Raw genomic sequence first — 17,394 nt, 5'->3', positions numbered from 1 at the left:
ACTTGACTTTGAAAAAGCCAAGGGCGATGGAGTAGAGCTATGGCAACAGTTCCCGGAAATCAGCCTGCCATGTTTTCCTCTTTTCAGACCATGTAGAAAATTTTGCTCATAAAGGCAAATTTATAAAATTTAAAAATCTGTCCTTTATTGTAAGATGTTTTGTCTTTTTATGTGGGTTTAAATTATCTCGAATTTAATAAAATCAAAAGTATATATAAATATATTTACATATTTTTAATACTTATATATATTTAAATATATATATATTTTTAAATTCTACTTGGCAAAATCAAAAGCTGACATACTATGCATTTTACTCGTCCAAGAAAAAAAGAAAGGCCTGGAAATCATTCTGGAGAAAGGTGACCAACCTACATACATACATCCAGGGAGAGAAAGGAAGGGCAGGAGAAGACACTAAGATTGGTCATCTGGCAGCAGAATGTTGCAAGGCAGAGAAAGGTGAACACACATGAACCAGTAGCCAAGCCCTTGTTTTGTTAGGTGTTTTATCACCATCCTTATAACACTGAGGATTTTTAAATAATCAAAACCCACCTGGTTTAAACTGAATCCTCACACCAGCATCATTCTGGATCTTTTTGATCATTTCCCCGTTTCTTCCTATTACAATCCCCACAGCAAACCTAGGCACAGATACCTAGGTACAGAGAAACCAAACCTCATCAGAACTTTTCAAAAACCTGTCTTTTTAGAGGACTTTTTTTTTTTTTTTTGACACAGAGTCTCGCTGTGTCACCCAGGCTGGAATGCAGTGGCAAGATCTCAGCTCACTGCAGCCTCTACCTCCCGGGTTCCAATGATTCTCCCACCTCAGCCTCCTGAGTAGCTGAGACAACAGGTGTTTGCAACTATGCCTAGCTAATTTTTGTATTTCTAGTAGAGATGGAGTTTCATCCTTGTTGGCCAGGCTAGTCTTGAACTCCTGACCTCAGGTGATCCACCTGCCTTGGCCTCCCAAAGTGCTGAGATTACAAGCATGAGCCACCGTGCCTGGCCAGGAAAAATTTTTTTTTTTTTTTTTTTTTTTTTGGCGGAGTCTCGCTCTGTTGCCCAGGTTCCAGTGGCATAAACCTTGGCTCACTGCAACCTCCGCCCCCCACCCCCTCAAGGTTGAAGCCATTCTCCCTGCCTCAGCCTCCCGGGTAGCTGGGATTACAGGCACCCGGCACCTGCCACCATGCCCGGCTTATTTTTCTATTTTTTAGTAGAGACAGGATTTTGCCATGTTGGCCAGGCTGGTCTTGAACTCCTGACCTCAAGTGATCTGCCTGCCTCGGCCTCCCAAAGTGCTGGGATTACAGGCATGAGCCACCATGCCCGGCACAGGACACATTTTTTAACACACAACTTAGTTTTTATTACAGTGCATTCATGGAAATGATATAATAAAGGATATTTTTCCCTTTTAGAAATAATATTGTGGTTGATGACTGCATTCTTAACTGTTAAATGCATCCAATTTGAGATATGATCAAAATGCAAAAATGAATAAACCTTACAGATAGATAAAAGATGAAAAGTAGTAATCTTGCTTTCCAATAAACACACCATACACACTGATTCACATTGATTATACTGGTAGCTCTTTTTTTGTTTTGAGACACAGCCTTGCTCTATTACCCAGGCTGGAGTGCAGTGGCATAACTGTAGTTCACTACAGCCTCGATCTCCTGGGAGGTGTGATCTCCCCTCCTGAGCCTCTAGAACAGGTGGGACTATAGGCATGTGTCATGACTGGCTAATTTAAAAGAATTTTTTTTTTTCCTGCTAGAGACAGTGTCTGGCTATATTGCCCAGGCTGATCTCAACCTCAAGGAGTACTCCTGCCTAAGCCTCTCAAAGCACTGGGATTATAGGCGTGTACCACCATGCCTAGCCCTGGAGGTTCTTTAAAATGTATTTTTTTTCCTTCATTTTTCTTTTATTATGGCAAATAGACACAATATTTATCATTCAATGACTTGTAAGTACACGATTCAATGACGTTACATATATTCACAATGTTATGTAACCATCACCACTATCCATATCCAAAATATTTTGTCATCCCCAACAACTCTGTACCCATTAAACAATAACTCCTTCCCCCAGCATCTGACAGCTTCTACTGTGCTTTCTGTCTCTATGCATCTGCCTCTTCTAGCTGCCTCAGATTAAGTGGAATCACACAGCATTTGTCCTGTATCTGTCTTATGTCACTGAGCATACCGTTCGTAAGGTTCCACCATGTTGTTGCATATAACAAAATTTCATTGTCTAGAATAGATTCTGATCCTATTGCAACCTCATCAATAAACACAGGCTGCTGAGTTGGATAGAATCATGACATACATCACCAAGAACATATGAACTTTGGTTTTTACCTGGGCAACTGGTTAACCTCTAAAGCCAAACTTCAAAACCAGGGGAAATGGCCCGTGCCAGGAAATGCTGCCAGCTCTCCTCACTGCGGGCTGAGTCTGACCCAGTCCACCCTCACACCCACCCTAAGAAGTCGGCAAATTCTTAAAGGTTTTGAGACAAAAGTTACCCAACTTGCTCAAGGTTAAAGAGCTAACGGAAGTGGGACCTACAACTTTAACCCTCATCTTGGTCACCCACTAACCTGTCATTTAAGCATACCTCTATGCTGCCTCCTCCCATTCGGGAGCTGAAATCACCGCGCACACCCCGAAAGTCAGCTTGGTCTTTTTCTCGGATAATCTCTAGTACCATTTCTCTTGCTTGCTGCATAAACACAAACAAAAAACATTATGAGAAACAAATCCTGGAAAAAGATAAAACCTTTCTTGAAATTTCAAGATCAACACCTCTTAAGCTGGGTTTAAAGATTCAGAAGGTGCTCAGCTGTAGCACAATTCACTTATTGCTTATGGGACATGTAGGGGATGTGTGCATCAACTCTTAAGTGATATGTTCTTTATACTGCCCAAATGTCCACACAGGTAAGGGTCCCTCTTCTTTAAAAAGTCTCAGTTGGGTCAGCACATCTGCGTCTGATCACAAATGGATTCCTATCGCCCCCAGGTGTTTTTAAACGTTTAAATCTTTTTCTTTCTGATCAACAAAGTGGATTGACCTAGGTGTTTCTTGATGCCATTTCTTTCTAGCAGGAAGGGGTGTCTGAGAGCTCCCACTGAGGGCAGGTCCATGACAGAGAGGACTTTGTCAAGACTTCACATCACAGGGGCACTCCAGATTCAACTGCCCTTCTCCCCTAAACATGCACTTGGTAAGTCTATCCCTGCAAGTCGGCCAGCCCATGCCAGCACCAGCCACACAGGAATCTGCGCTAAAGACCTACCGTACCTTACAACTCAAGGGAATGTGAGAACTGTGTCTGGGAAGAAACAGAACAAACCCAACAGCAATTTAAACCTTAGCACATGTGGAGAAATCTGGACATGAGATGTGTTAGAAGTACAGTTTTCTTAGGCTGGTTTTTCTGAGGAGATACGTGCTTAAGGATTTAGGGGTAGGGTCGTAACATCTGCCAATTACAGTGGTAAAGAAACACACACACACGCACATAACACAATGTTAACATTTGCACATACAGCAAATGTTACGCAGTTTGAAGAAATATATAGGTGCCGTAAATATAGCAGACTCCATCTCCTAAATAATAAAACAATGTGAAATACAGTTTTAAGATTTAAAAGATACTAAAACCCGTTAAGTTAAAATTATTTTCCTGCAAATTTATGAAACATTAATGGTATGTTATTTGCTTGGGGTTTTTCCCTACAAAAGACACCATCGGGCTGTGATAGAGGAAGAAGGCCTCTGAAGGAGGGTGGCTGAGCCGCAGGCACTCTGTGGGCACCCCCAGCCTGCCACAGGCCTGGAGTCTGACGCCATCATCCCGGAGTCCATGGCTGGACTCTGAGCAGGGTGGGGAAAGGCGAGAGGCAATCCGACTCCTTAAATACCCAATTGTTCACACTGAGAGAAGGCCAGGAGCTCTGGAGGAGGCAGCGCATGGGGACTCTGGCCTGATGGGAATGAAGGACCACATCACTGACTGGAGTCCCCGGGCAGAACCGTGCCCACCACTGCCCTCACTCCTGTTCCAAAACTGTTATTTTACAGGTGTACCTTGACCAGCTTGGCTGAAGGATAGGGTTCAGAATTATAGAAACCTTCACTGCTCCCAGAGAAAACCCGCTGCTGATGGTGGCCTGGCTCGCCGAGGAGCATCACCCCAGAGCTACTCTGAATGTGGCAATGGCAAGACTGCAGGTGGCAGGAGAAAAGTACATTCGTGTTTCACTGAGAACAGACAAAAACCCTACACCCTCCGCTCACCTGAATTCCTGCTGCTAGCAGGGGATTTAAAACCAAAACCCTCACTGCTTTCAGCCAGCGGGGCTGTCTCCCCGGGAGGCTCAGGGTGCACGACACTTGCTATGAGGCTGCACAGCCACAGCCACTTGGGTGGCTCTGGTACCTGCGCTCACCTCCAACCTCAGCTGAAGAGCTTGCAAAATAAGCCCAGAAGAGAGCAGGCAAATAACAGCCAAGCAGAGCCTGCATCTAAGCTACCGCTGATCAGCAAATCACAACTGCACCTGGAGGGATGACGCAGGGCAACAACAAAAACCAACTGCACCTGACCCGTGCTACCAGCAAAAGCCCGGAAACGTGCACATGCGCAGTCCAGAATGCTCGCCACCAGCCTCAGGTGTTACCGGGCATTGAGATGAGGCCAGTGTAACTGAGGAGCTGTTTTTATTTAATTTGAGTGAATTTAAATAGCCACAAGTAGCTAAGGACTCTCGTTGTGGGCAGCACAAACCTAGATTCTTTTCATCGACCAACTCTGTTGAGGAAAACAGTTTCCCTTCGATACGGAACAGCCAGTTTCACGATGACTTGAGGAAGATCAAAGCTCTCGGTTACCACAAGTCATAGTCCCATGTCCAGGACTCACCCAACGCATGGCTTCTTTCCTACCTGTACTTTAAATGGGTCTCCAGTGATACGAAGAGGCTTGTCTGCTCCCGTGGGCAATGGGCCGTCCTGGATCATGACCATCTTCACGCCGGTCCGCTCCTGTGGGGGAACACACGCCGGCACAGCCCTCACTGTCATGAATGAGGATGCAGGGCAGCACAAAATGGGATCCAGTCACACCCACCATAAGCCCACATCCCACCCACCACCAGGGGCTGCCTTGCAACGCGGGCCACAAAGCTGGCTTCTGTGAGAGCCGACATAGGTCGGGTAAGCCCATGTCCAAACAGGATATGTAAAACTATCTCTTAAAATGATTCTTTCTACTTTTTCCAGTCCCTGGAGTGGCTAAGCACGACGGAGCTACTTTTACTGAATGCCATGCACTGGGCACACACTCCATTTCACACGATCCGATCAGAACTTCTGCGGAACTGAGTGAAGTCCTGCCGTCTTTCCACTTCAGAGCATGCTGCCCTTGGATCCAGAGCTAATGAGTGGGGGACTACAATCTGGAGGCTGGGATCCCAAATAATAAACTTAGTCCACATTAGGATACCATCCTTACAACCAGGACCCAAGGACCGGGTTATGAGAGGGCACGAAGGGAAGCCACAGTCCTCTACTCGCAACTGCAAAATCCCTTTTAGGAAAGAAAAGTTTGCTTATAACTAACATGGCAGCATAACTGAACGCATGCCATTATACTTTTTGCCTTTCTCTGAGTGTATTACTCTATTTCGCTATAGAAATATGCATTTCATTTCAGGGTACAGCCCCAGAACTTGCTGGGAGTGTCAAATTCTGAAACCTGTTTGGTTCCAAGTATCTCAGATGAGGGATTCTGGCAGGGACAGCAGCTAATGCTCATGGAGCATTCACTCACTAATAGGCTCTTGTATAAAAAGAAAAGAACGGCGATTATTTCAGCTCCATCACAAGTGAAGCTAGCACTTGCCCCTTTTGACACACAAGGACCCTGAACCTTCAAAAAGTAAATGAGCACATTCAAGACCAACCAATTAGTGAGGAGGAATGCTGGGTCAGGGCCCCTGACTCCAAACACTGCAATTTTGTCTGAGATGCGGTCCTCTGATGACAAAAGCAGCCCTCACAGAGCTCACGGCCAAAAACGCTGCTGAAAGTCCACAGGGGCCCCTGCTAGGGCACACCTGGCCTAGTACTTGGCATCAGGCATGGCCATGGTATATGTTCAGAAGCTGTCTGTCAAACGGGGGAAGGAAGCCAGCCCCGCCAGGGAATGCCGGCCGAGAGCAGCTCTCCCGGGCCTGGAAGCTGAAGAACTGCTGAGGACGGCCGCGCGCTCCAGGCTCCGGGCCATACCTGCAACTGCTTGATCGTTTCCCCTCCTCTGCCGATGACCAGACCCACTTTAGATGCGGGAATGAGAATCTCCTGGATTGTGCTGTTACTGTCTATGTCATTATGAAAGCCAGGTCCATTTCGACAGCGGTCCACAATCTGCCCCAGGAGTCGTTTGGCTTGTCTTTGGGAGGGAAAAGAACCACAAGAGAACCAGCATTAAAGGAAGGTTCCATGTGCAAGACAGGCAAACAGCACTGAGGGAAAAACCGGAGGGAGTCAGGGCAGCCCTCCGTCCAGCTCCAGGCTCCTGCCCCCACAACCCGGAGGTCTCTCTGCCATCCGCCACGCTACTGGGCTGGAATTTAAAAGCAACACACACCACAGTACCAATGCTGCGACACAGAGCCGTGATGAGCGGGCTACTGCCAGACCCCACCCCTTTCAAGCCTGCCTTCTGCTCACGCTTGTGCCTCCACAAACGTGTCGTCTCCTACGAGGATGACAGCTGCTCTGGGGGCAGAGACCATCTTTTACCCCGTTACATCTCTCTGTTCCAACATGATCCTTTCACAGAGTATACTCAATACGTATTTGTTAAATAAATGCAGGCGGGAGAGACAGCCAGCAATGAGTAAGACGGGAAGAAAGAAAGCAAGGATTAGTACTCACTGTCTGAACTCCCATGCTCCACGCTGCTTCTTCATCACCAACCACACTGCTCTATGACTTTTAAGCTACGGCTACGAATCCCAGTTTGGTTCCAAGAGGTGGGAAGGGGAGGCGGTGCTAGATGCAGCCGCGCACTCAGACACCTGCTTGGAGCTCTCCATGTCAGCCAAGTTGGGACCCTGCATGTCACGTGTCCCACTATTTGTGTTGATTTACTTGGCGGGGGGGGGGGGGTGGGGGACAGAAACTGCAATGTTGCAGCAGCACAACCCGGACTACCACAGTCATCTGTTGTGCCGATTGCCTTTTCTGCACCAGAATTTCTCCTGGCTGTTATTGCTCGTATTTATTCTCGAAATTGCCACACACAATCTGCTTTTTGGCTTCTCTGATAGAGAAGAATTCAGCCACTGAACGGGCTGGCTGTGCTGCTCACTGAAGAAAATGCAGTTTGTTTCCTCCTAAAGTTAGAATCCCACCGCCTCCGCTCCTTAGGTAGACACGAAGCAGGAATGGTTAGAAGACTAGGAAGAAGGAAGAGAAAGGCAGGAAACAGATGTTGCCTTTCGTAGTGTTGAGCCTTTGTGCACAGATCAGCTTCGTGCGTCTCCTCAGTTACGGCAGCTTTTTAATATTTTGCTAGTGTACTAGATTAACCTGTGTTGGAAGAAAAATGCCTCGACTCCAGCAAAACCATCCAGTGTGCCCTGTAACGCACACCTGCCAGCGATATTTATTCTGGTTCACTGCTTGCAATGTGATGGCAGAACAAGGGAATTTCAGCTCATCTAGACTCCCTGAGAAGTGGAAACAATAAAACAACCCTACCTATTGAGCCAGATATAATCTTAGCACCCCGTCCCCAAATACAGTGCTGCTCCGGAGACTGAAGAAGGACAGCGAGCAGGCTCTAAGGCAGTACATTCCCCTTTCCCGGCAGGCTCTTGGATTTATGAGACTGGCACCTGGCAGACGGTTCTTAGCATGTGAGTAACAGGGTGGGAAAGCGGTGTTAGTCTTAGGGCCGTCGCAAGGGCGCCAAAAGGCAAGACATCCTCTGGCCAGTCTGTATGGCCCTCTGAGTAGAGCAAAGGTCATGAAGAGTTGATTCATTTGGTTCACAAATATCTGAAGGGGAACAGGATCAGCCCCAGCCAAAAGACCTGGTACCAGGATTCTCAGTAGTTCACCAAGTGACTGGCTTACTAATCCAGACCTGCTCAGGTGAAGGTGTTAAAACAAGGAAGAAGTAAGTTGATTAGAGCATTCAGGTGGGGTGAATGGACACTCCTGAGACCCTGGTTTGAAGGAGATGTTATGACAGCTGTGGGGTTTGGAACAAAGGTGATATCTCCTGGATTTAAGGTGACAGAAAAACCCCTGGCACAGTAACCTCCCAGATTTTCTTCCCTAGAGAATTATTTGCCTGTGTGGCCAGACTGCAGCACAGATTGACAGTGTTCAATAACAGTGTTGCCCTTCCATTTCTCCCCATTTGGGGAAGGAGGAAGAAGAGTGAAAGAAAAAGTAAATAAAATAAACTTACTCAATACTTTCTGGGGTTCCGGTAAGTACACAGGGCCTCTCTGGAATCCCAGAACTCTCTATAAGAAGAATCAAGAAGATGAGGGTGTTGGTGGGCATCGGGCACAGGCACCTCTGCCCTGTACAGACTGTCTCTCTAGGGGCTTCCTATGCCAGCCCCGCAGAGGCCCAGGCTCCCAGAAAAAGACAGTTTGCTTCCACTTGTGGACAGAATATTAAGCTGGTAGCTCCACCCTAGGTTCTTGAAGTAGAAACAAGGCCCACAGGGGAAGCCAGAAGGACACAACAGAGGTTTGAGTCGGTCCTGATACATCTCAGCCTCACTTCTGACCCACTCACATGCTAGCAGTTAAGTCACTTTATTGTGCTATTTCTCAGTCTCTCCATCTGTAGTTTCATGGTCATTTGTCCGCACACGGCTAATAAGCTAGTACACTTGGAAGGAACCTAATGACATGCACATCAGGACCAGACCAGTTACTGCAGGAACGTCCCAAAAGATCAGTGACATCTATGTGGAACTGGGCCACTTAACAAGAGAAACACGTTACTTTCCAACACCACACAGGATGCCTAATTTTGTTCCTAAAAATTTGCTTCTTAAAATCCATCCTTCAAAAAAAAAATAAAAGAGAAATAGCTAACAGGAGTTACTGCCTTCAAGACACTGTAGTAAGTATCTTTTAAAATGACACACATTTCTCTAGCCAAATGTCCTTCAAACTCCTTCCTCTGCAATGGAAAGAGGTCAAACTCAGATGATAAAACCATAAATAAAATAAAAATTGTTCATCACTCCATCTCTCTCCATATTGCATGGTCAAATGGACCCAGCTAGGAAAGGTCCTAAAACATGTTCAGTGAGTGCTAATTCAGCCAGGACCCCCAACTATTCTCTTCCCAAAAAGGGAAGGGACAGTCACATCCAGGGGAGCCAGCGTGCAGTCAAGGAGTGACCCGAAAGCCATAGGATTCCTACAGGTCCCACTATGCCACTGTGTCTGGCATAACATTCTGGTGCAGAAAACATCAGGTCCTAGAGTGGCAGGTGTTTGGGAAGGGGCCATGCCTGGCCACAGAGCCGAGGGAGCATTTACCCCAGAAGCCACACAGGAGGCCTTATGTCCGGGCCCACCTTTGCTCTGATCCCTCTGGTTCTCATTTGGGAGTTCAACTCCAGAAGTGCAAGGAACGCACCAATCGCATATACTTACCCAAGCAACAAGCAAAGTACCGAATCTGGACATTTTTGCAAAATACTGATTTCTATCAAATTGATATCGATTTTTTAAAAGCCCTTACCTGAAGCAATCTGAATTTTGCAACCAGATTCTGCTTGAATCCGTGAAATCTGTTCACCTCCCCTGCCGATAACTGAAACAAATTGAACAGGGTCAGAATACAAGCCCCCATTCCATATCTAACCACGCAGGCGTGAATGACCCCGCGAATCCCATAAACTGTTATGCTCGGCTCACACACTACACATCAAGTTGTCACAGTGAGCCCGTCTCCGCTCTTCGGGCAGGATGGCAGCAGAAAGCCTGTGTGAAAAGCCTATAGGCAGAGGATATTCTAGCAGAGGCGAGGAGAGGTGGGGAAACGGGGGGCACCCACGGCCCAATGCTCTGCTTTCTCCCTCAGCCTGAAGAGACCTGCAGCACTTCAGGGCTGTGGGGAATGGCAAGTGCAAAGCCTTCTACTACAGGTGACACTCATGAGAGAGATGATAATAAAAAGAACATCTTGGCAAAGGAGCTCAGAAAAAAAAAGAGAGGAAAAAAGACGAGACAGGAATCAGGGAAAAAGTAGACAACACGGATACTTACTAAATCCGACCATTTTGTCAGGCACTTTGAATTCTTCCGTTATTACTGTCCTAAAAACAAAGAACATTTTGGAAAAAATATAGAATACAGAATTTTGTAGCCATTTTAGGTCCCCAAACTGCCCATACTGGCCATGTTGCAAGATAAAAGCTTAAAATACATCAGGCCAATTTGGCCAACAAATCTACCACCATCTACAGGTGTCACTTAGTAAGCCCTCTGGTCAATCATTCCTCCCAGAGATCTAAGCCTCTCATTTCCTTGTGTCAGAGGAAGAAACCTCTGGGTTTTAATGAAACCATCAGCTCCTCTACCAGCTGCCTTCTCTTCATACAGCAGTTCTCAGTGTTGCCTCATTCTGCCTGGTGCGATGCTCTCTACCCAACGGGTCATCAATCCCTGGTCGCTGAAAGGTCGTCCGGGGCCGTGGGAGAGGTTTAAACTTCTATTATGGAGTCCTCTCTGGATGAAGAAATACTCAAGTTTTCTTCAACCTTCCTTGTTTTCTAATCTTTGTCTTGTTTTCTGGCCTCCCTTTTAATTTATGTCTGTTTTTTAAGGTGAGATGCCCCAATGGAACCAGCATCTGATGGAGGTGTAATCAGTGCTGACCAGGACAGAGTAATTACCTCACTTACTCTGCAAGGTAATTCTGTTAAATGCTAGCCCATCCATTATGTGCCTTTAAAAAAAAACAAAAAAACAAAAAACTACTACTGCACTGGTTTTTTCAAACAAACCTTCAAATCTGCCATACAGTGTATTGTGGACAATGTCCAATTTGCCCAACACCCCAGAAAGCAATTAAATCTAAACATTTACCTTGGGAGGATGCTAAATGCAAGTAGTTAAAAAAAAAAAAAAGCAAGCATTTTTAAACATCTCTCACACAGCTGGATTTTTACCCATCATGGAAAGGATTGAATAAGTGCATGTTTTTCGGGAAAGTGCAGCACTTAGAAGAAATGCAATTGCATAAACAGCACTTGCCACCGTATCATTTTGATGGGAACAAACAGTCTTCTCCTTGTGGAGTTTACGTTCTCAAGCTTATGTGCAAGACGGGATCCTCTCCACCTTTTGGGGTACATACATCCTCCCCAAATCAGGCAATTCATTCCCAGCTTCCTAATCAGTAACGCCACGGGTGTGAATGCCAAGCCTTGGCGTCCCAGCGCGTCGTGCAGAAGCCAGGTCCCTGTGAGGATGTGCTTCCTGACTCTGCTGTGAGGGATGGATGGCAGGGCTTCTGTACGTTTAGCCAGGAGGCTGCTGCTCACATCACGTGTAGCATGAGCTGTCTACTCTCAGAAAATATGACCTGGAAATTGACTAGAGGGGCTTCAACACTACTGCAATACCAAATGTCACAAAGCCCAGGCAGCTCTTGGCCCTGAGAAATAGCTTTAGCCAACTCTGAGGAAGAAACATACCAAGATAAACTGCTCTGGGTTTCCAGGATGAAAATGTTCTAATCTAAATGCAAGGCTGAAATCTGTCTAAGGCATAACGTATAAACACCTTGGAGAAAAAAATCCTGACTAGTTATGGCTTTATAGGAAAGCCAGCATTTGATACTAATAATCACCTCATTACAATTTTTTAATTCATCAACAAACAAAGCAAACAAAGAAACAATAATAAAAAAAACCAGGATAAATCTTTTGTCTAACTGATGCCTGGTGATCTCTAGACACTCCCAAACATCTAGGCAGAATACAAGATGACAGAATGCTGAAAGAAGGTTAAGGATATGTTACAGCAACAGATATATGGCACAAAATTCATCCTTCCAGAAGAGAAACTGCGGCAGTTTCTTGTATATTTTTTCCTTTTTGAAGTGGTTTCACAAGGGCCACTGTGACCACAAATATCCCATCTTACAGACTGGCCTTTGTAAAAGTCAGGGCTCTTGCTGTACCTCTCTTAAATCCTCTACGTTTGACACAGAAACAGAATCAGCAGGGCTGAGGCTCTCTGGCAAGTCCCTATCCCTTTGGAGGGATGGAACCCTGGCTTCTGGCCTCCCACGCATACTCCCTGGGCACCCAAAGCATTCCCTTGTGAGCGCCCGACCCTCACACTTCAAGGTGTCTCTTCTCAGGTGAAGGGGCTGAGGATTTTAAGTATTTTAAGTTACTGCAATAATGGCTGACTTTTAATGCCTTGTATTAGTTTACCCCTGAGCTGACACTATCTTGGAAATGGCTAGCAAAAAACTCGAGTCTTAAAGAAGCCTAACCCATGGTTTTTCACACTCTCAACCTCTGACTTCCTAGCACTCTAGTACAGATGGCAGATCAATAAACAATTAGAAATGATCAATAAATAATAAAACATAACCCACTGCTTACCTTTGATGTACCAAGGCCCCTAACTGGTTACCTACTGTGGCAAAGAGAAAGAGAAAAAAAAAAAATCAAAGCATTAGCACGGATAAACTAACTTCATCCTTACCATTCTTACCATTTCAGGGGCGGGGGGGCAGGGGAAGGCAGAAAGAAAGCAAACAGTAATTTAGGCTCAGTGGCTGAAATGAATGCGTTATATGATATGAAACAGGAGGGGACATCTTGATCAACACAGTCTCTAACCCAGTGTCCAGCTGAACACAGGATAAGAAATTGATCTGTGTGTCCACATGCTGAGAGGCCTGGGAGAAAATCCTGCTAGCCTAAATCCCTCTACCTTCCCACCTCCCTGCAGCTTTGGATCCAAACTCAATGTAAAGATGGAGAGAGATCCTTCTTTCTCTTTTAAAAACAAATGAGAAGATTTAACCTCCGTGGATGCATTGTCAAAGACTGCTCCACAGCAGCTGCAGTCGTGAAGAACATGCACATATGCTCCTCCTGGCCACAGGGGAGGAGACGCTCCCCTGGCCCCCCCCACCAACAGCTTAAGCATCTTAGGGAGAGGATCCGGCCTCCTCCCTCCACAGGCCTCGTCACAGACCCACCACAGCAGTCCATGTGCAGCGGACACTAAGAAAGAGCAACGCCTTTCAAGCCCATTTCACAGAGACAACAGTGCCAAACTGCTTCTACTTATTAAAATCAACTTGGTAATCACATTCCCACAAAACCACTTTAGCTAAGCTGTTTGTTCCAGTTTCTACTCTTTCAGCTATTGATGAGTGTCTCCTTCACCAGCCATCAGCAAAAATGATTCTCTGGTGTTTGTCTTTTGGAAAATGTAGCTCAAGCAACACAGTCAGCAGACAATGAAAAGTAAAAATCCTAAACAAAGAACTGAATGCAGGGCCGGACGCGCGGACGCGGTGGCTCACGCCTGTAATCCAAGCACTTTGGAGGCCACGGTGGGTGGATCACCTGAGGTCGGGAGTTCAAGACCAGCCTGACTAACATGGTGAAACCCCATCTTTAAAAAAAAAAAAAAAAGAGAACTGAATGCACATTCTAAGATGCTGAAAAGGGCATTCAGAAATACAGCTTTGGGGAAAGTTATTACAAGGACATGAGATGAGTCAGAAAGGATCGATGACACCAACTTGAGGACAGAGAGTGAAATGGTTTGACATCTGAAATACAACTGAAATAGAGAGCCAATTACTCTTCTTGGGCTTAAACTCACTGCTGTCATTCTCTGACTGGACAGTAAAGGCACAAAGGGAAAAAAACCAGACCATGACATTTAAAAAGAAGAAAAAGCAAAGCAAAACAATGCCAGGAAAAAGTAAACAAAGCTACTGAGTCAATACCATATTTCTTTTGGATCAATAACAAGATAATGGTCTACAGCCAAAATATTGACACTAGACACTATTAATCTGCTTATCTCAGGGATAAGAGAATTGTTTTCTATTGACTCTTAAAATTTTGTTTTTGCATATCTGTTTGAATATAACATTCTTGCTTGGAACAGGTAGTGGTCACAATTCCTATTTTGCATGAAAACTGGACAATCACCAGCTCAAGAAAGGAATCCTCATCGAAGACTCAGCCCTTGAATGATGTTGGGGCTAGACATTCCTGAGGCAGGGATGTTGGCCACCTAGGGCAGTGGGGAGGAAAACACACAAAAGGAGAATGTCAATAGCAGAGTGCCCGTGAGCCTGGTTAGCTGTTCCTATTTATGGGTCAAGCTCAGCTTACCACATTGCTATCAGTATTCCCCTCTTCATGGGTAAAAAACCTAGTCACGCCAGAACTAAAATGTCTTGAAATGTTGAGAACACAGGGGAAGATGAGGTACTCAGCATTTCTGAACTGGGGAAATGAGGCCGCACTGCGGGCTCTGGTCCACTGTGTTATTTGGTAAAGGATCTCAAAGGGCTGATGATCTTCAGAAATTTCTGTCTCAGCCAGAAAAGCCACAGAAACAGAGTAAAGGGCAGTGCTGCTACCATAAAGAACTTCCTGAGATTGACGAGAATATTCAGAGGGTTCCTTTCATAAGCCACTTGAAATTTTGTGCTTATCACAAAAATGGCAATTCCTTTTTGCTGGTAAAGTATGTGTCACAGGTGCCATGCACATGACACGATTGCTGCCAGCCACCGTGGAGGCGCTCATAATGACCGGAGGTGAAAATGTACACACTGTCATCCCACAAACAGATGGGCTACTGAGAGCTGAGCCATTGAGAGGAAATCAGGTTCAGGTCCAGAGTCAACTCTGAGCTGGTGGGTGCTTAGGAGGGATAAATCATTTCCCTCCTCCACGCAAATGCTAGAGCCCAAGGCTGAAACATGCGATTCAAGTTTCATTCCTTTGGAACCTTCCCATGTGGTGCCTAAAAACGAAAACCAGCAGTTAGATAAGGCACACTGGGTACTCATATGGCCAACTTCTATGTCCAGCCTCGGGGACATGGACCTCTCCTGAGTCTGCACAATGAGGAGGGGTCACACTGAGGCGGCAGATGGGAACACCTATCATGTTCAATTGAATGGAACGACACTCATTTTCCTGTAAAAAAAGAAAAAATGCTGAGTAAAAGCAGTCCTATTTCCACTAATGGTGTGCGCTGGTTGACAATGCATCTTTTTGCTTCAAAAGTTCCCCTCGGTGCAATTCCAGCATATGCAGTGAAGTTCTCGTTTACCTTGTGCACTAATGAACTGCTGGGGCTGTAAGTCATTCTACAAGATCATAAATTCTTTCTCAAGAGTAATACTCTGCCAATTTTAATAATAATCTTTAAAAAAAAAAAAAAAAAGGTGGTCAGGTTGGGTGCGGTCACTCATGCTCGTAATCCCAGCACTCTGGGAAGCCAAGGCGGGCAGATAACTTGAGACCAGCAGTTCAAGACCTGCCTGGCCACCATGGCGAAACCCTGTCTCTACTAAAAAATAAAAAAATTAGCTGGGTTTTAAGGTGCACATCTGTAATCCCACCTACTTGGGAGGCTGATGCACAATGAACTCAGGAGGCAGAAGTTGCAGTGAGCCGAGATCATGTTACCGTACTCCAGTATGGATGACGTAGCAAAACTATCTCAAAGGTAAATAAAACAAACAATAGCCAAAAAAAAAAAAAAAAAAAAAAAAAAGGTGATCAGACACATAATTTTCCCTATTAGTGAAGAGGAAAAAAAGATTTTCATTTTTTTCCCTCCTCCAAAAGAAACAAAAAAAGCACTGGGAAATACGCCCAACTTTGCAATATGCATCAGCTATCATAGTTACACCCCCACTCCGACCCCAGCCCAAGGAACAAAAGTGCCAATTCCTCCTTCCCAACAGCTCAGCCAGCACAGGCTGGCACCCACACAGAACGGAACCACTGGCCAGAGACAGGTGAGTGACTCTGCCAGTGGAAAAATGTCAGTTTTTATGACTGCAAAAGCAAATAACCCAAACCTTCCTCTTTAGATTTTGAAAACAGTCTTCTCTCCTCTGCCTCTTCTTTGGATTGGCTGTCTCCTCTCACTGACCAATGGCTTTCCACGCCCCAGCCCAAGTCAGCAACACACACTTAGTCGTGAGGATTCAGGGAGTTTTTAGAAAGCCTTTCCCCAGGGACACTACAAAAGCTTCCTGTGTTCTAGGCAGCAACTCTTGCTCCAGGGCCACAAAACACCGATATGCTAAGTTCAGCTGAAAGTCCTTTGGCAAATGTAATTTGTCATTAATTTCGCAAATTATTTTTTAAAAAGTGAAAGTAAATTCAAGTTTATCTCAATAATGTCATCTTTTTTTGTTTGAGACAAGAGTCTTGCTCTATCTCCCAGGCTGGAGTGCAGTGGTGTGATCTCGGCTCACCCACCTCCTGGGTTCAGGCGATTCTTCTGCTTCAGCCTCCCAAGTAGCTGGGATTACAGGTGTGTGCTGGCTAATTTTGGTATTTTTAGTAGAGAAATTAGCCACTATGGCTGGCTAATTTTCGTATTTTTAGTAGAGATGGGGTTTTACCATGTTGGCCAGGCTGGTCTTGAACTCCTGACCTCAGGTGATCCACCTGCCTCGACTTCTGAAAGTGCTGAGATTAAAGGTTTGAGCCACCTCACCCAGCCAATAACGCCACTCACACCTGTAGTCTACTATAAGCTTCGGTGAGTGGAAACAGCACCACCCCCAGCAACACTACCTGCTTTCCTGGGCGCCTCACCTGCATGAACCCACTGAGTCCCGCAAGAACCCACCTTGGAGACAGCTGCTGTCACTGCCATTCCCATCTTACTGAAGAGGAAGGTGCAATCACACGGCATCCAAGCCCTCAGAATGGCGTGCAGGTGAGGGGCCTTGTGCCCATGCAAACTCTGCACCCCTTCATCTTCCCCATCCTTTATCCTGCGGGTTTTATCACTTATCACTGTTCAATTTTGTGATATTCTCTCTCTTGATCATTCTTCATCTCACAAGTCAGTGCCTTCCAGGTGCTGAGCACTGTTACAAGACCTTAGTATAAAACAGTCAACAAAGTCACCTTTGCCCTCAGGAAGCTTAGAGTCTAGCAGGGAAGGCAGAAGGCAACAGATGAGGCGGCCTACCCTAGCCTCCAGGGGTGTGTTGGGCCCTGCACCTTTTCCCCAAGTGCCTAAGAGGAAAAAGAATTCTATGATACTATATTCATAGCCCTAA

General features: G+C 45.7%; 1 protein-coding gene across 7 annotated transcripts in view; it reads right to left on the bottom strand.

Moving 5' to 3' along the window:
- Positions 1–17,394, bottom strand: part of FUBP3 (far upstream element binding protein 3) — a 58,987-nt gene that overhangs the window by 15,176 nt on the left and 26,417 nt on the right. For 3 of the 7 annotated variants that reach the window (XM_032257609.1, XM_032257605.1, XM_032257608.1), the window contains 8 exons: positions 12,704–12,737; positions 10,350–10,399; positions 9,823–9,894; positions 8,522–8,579; positions 6,325–6,487; positions 4,981–5,079; positions 2,647–2,751; positions 559–661 (listed from right to left, as the gene is read on the bottom strand). In XM_032257609.1, coding sequence (XP_032113500.1) covers positions 559–661; positions 2,647–2,751; positions 4,981–5,079; positions 6,325–6,487; positions 8,522–8,579; positions 9,823–9,894; positions 10,350–10,362 — 613 coding nt within the window. In that variant the 5' untranslated portion in view covers positions 10,363–10,399; positions 12,704–12,737. Of the gene's footprint in view, positions 1–558; positions 662–2,646; positions 2,752–4,980; positions 5,080–6,324; positions 6,488–8,521; positions 8,580–9,822; positions 9,895–10,349; positions 10,400–12,703; positions 12,738–13,045; positions 13,611–17,394 lie in introns of those variants that run through there. The other 4 variants (XM_032257603.1, XM_032257604.1, XM_032257607.1 and 1 more) reach the window with 4 other exon arrangements.

The sequence above is a fragment of the Sapajus apella genome, unplaced genomic scaffold (assembly GCF_009761245.1).
Source record: "Sapajus apella isolate SASKATOON/1434 unplaced genomic scaffold, GSC_monkey_1.0 scaffold97, whole genome shotgun sequence".
NCBI lineage: Eukaryota > Metazoa > Chordata > Mammalia > Primates > Cebidae > Sapajus > Sapajus apella.
This window is presented reverse-complemented; position numbering and strand designations above follow the sequence as displayed.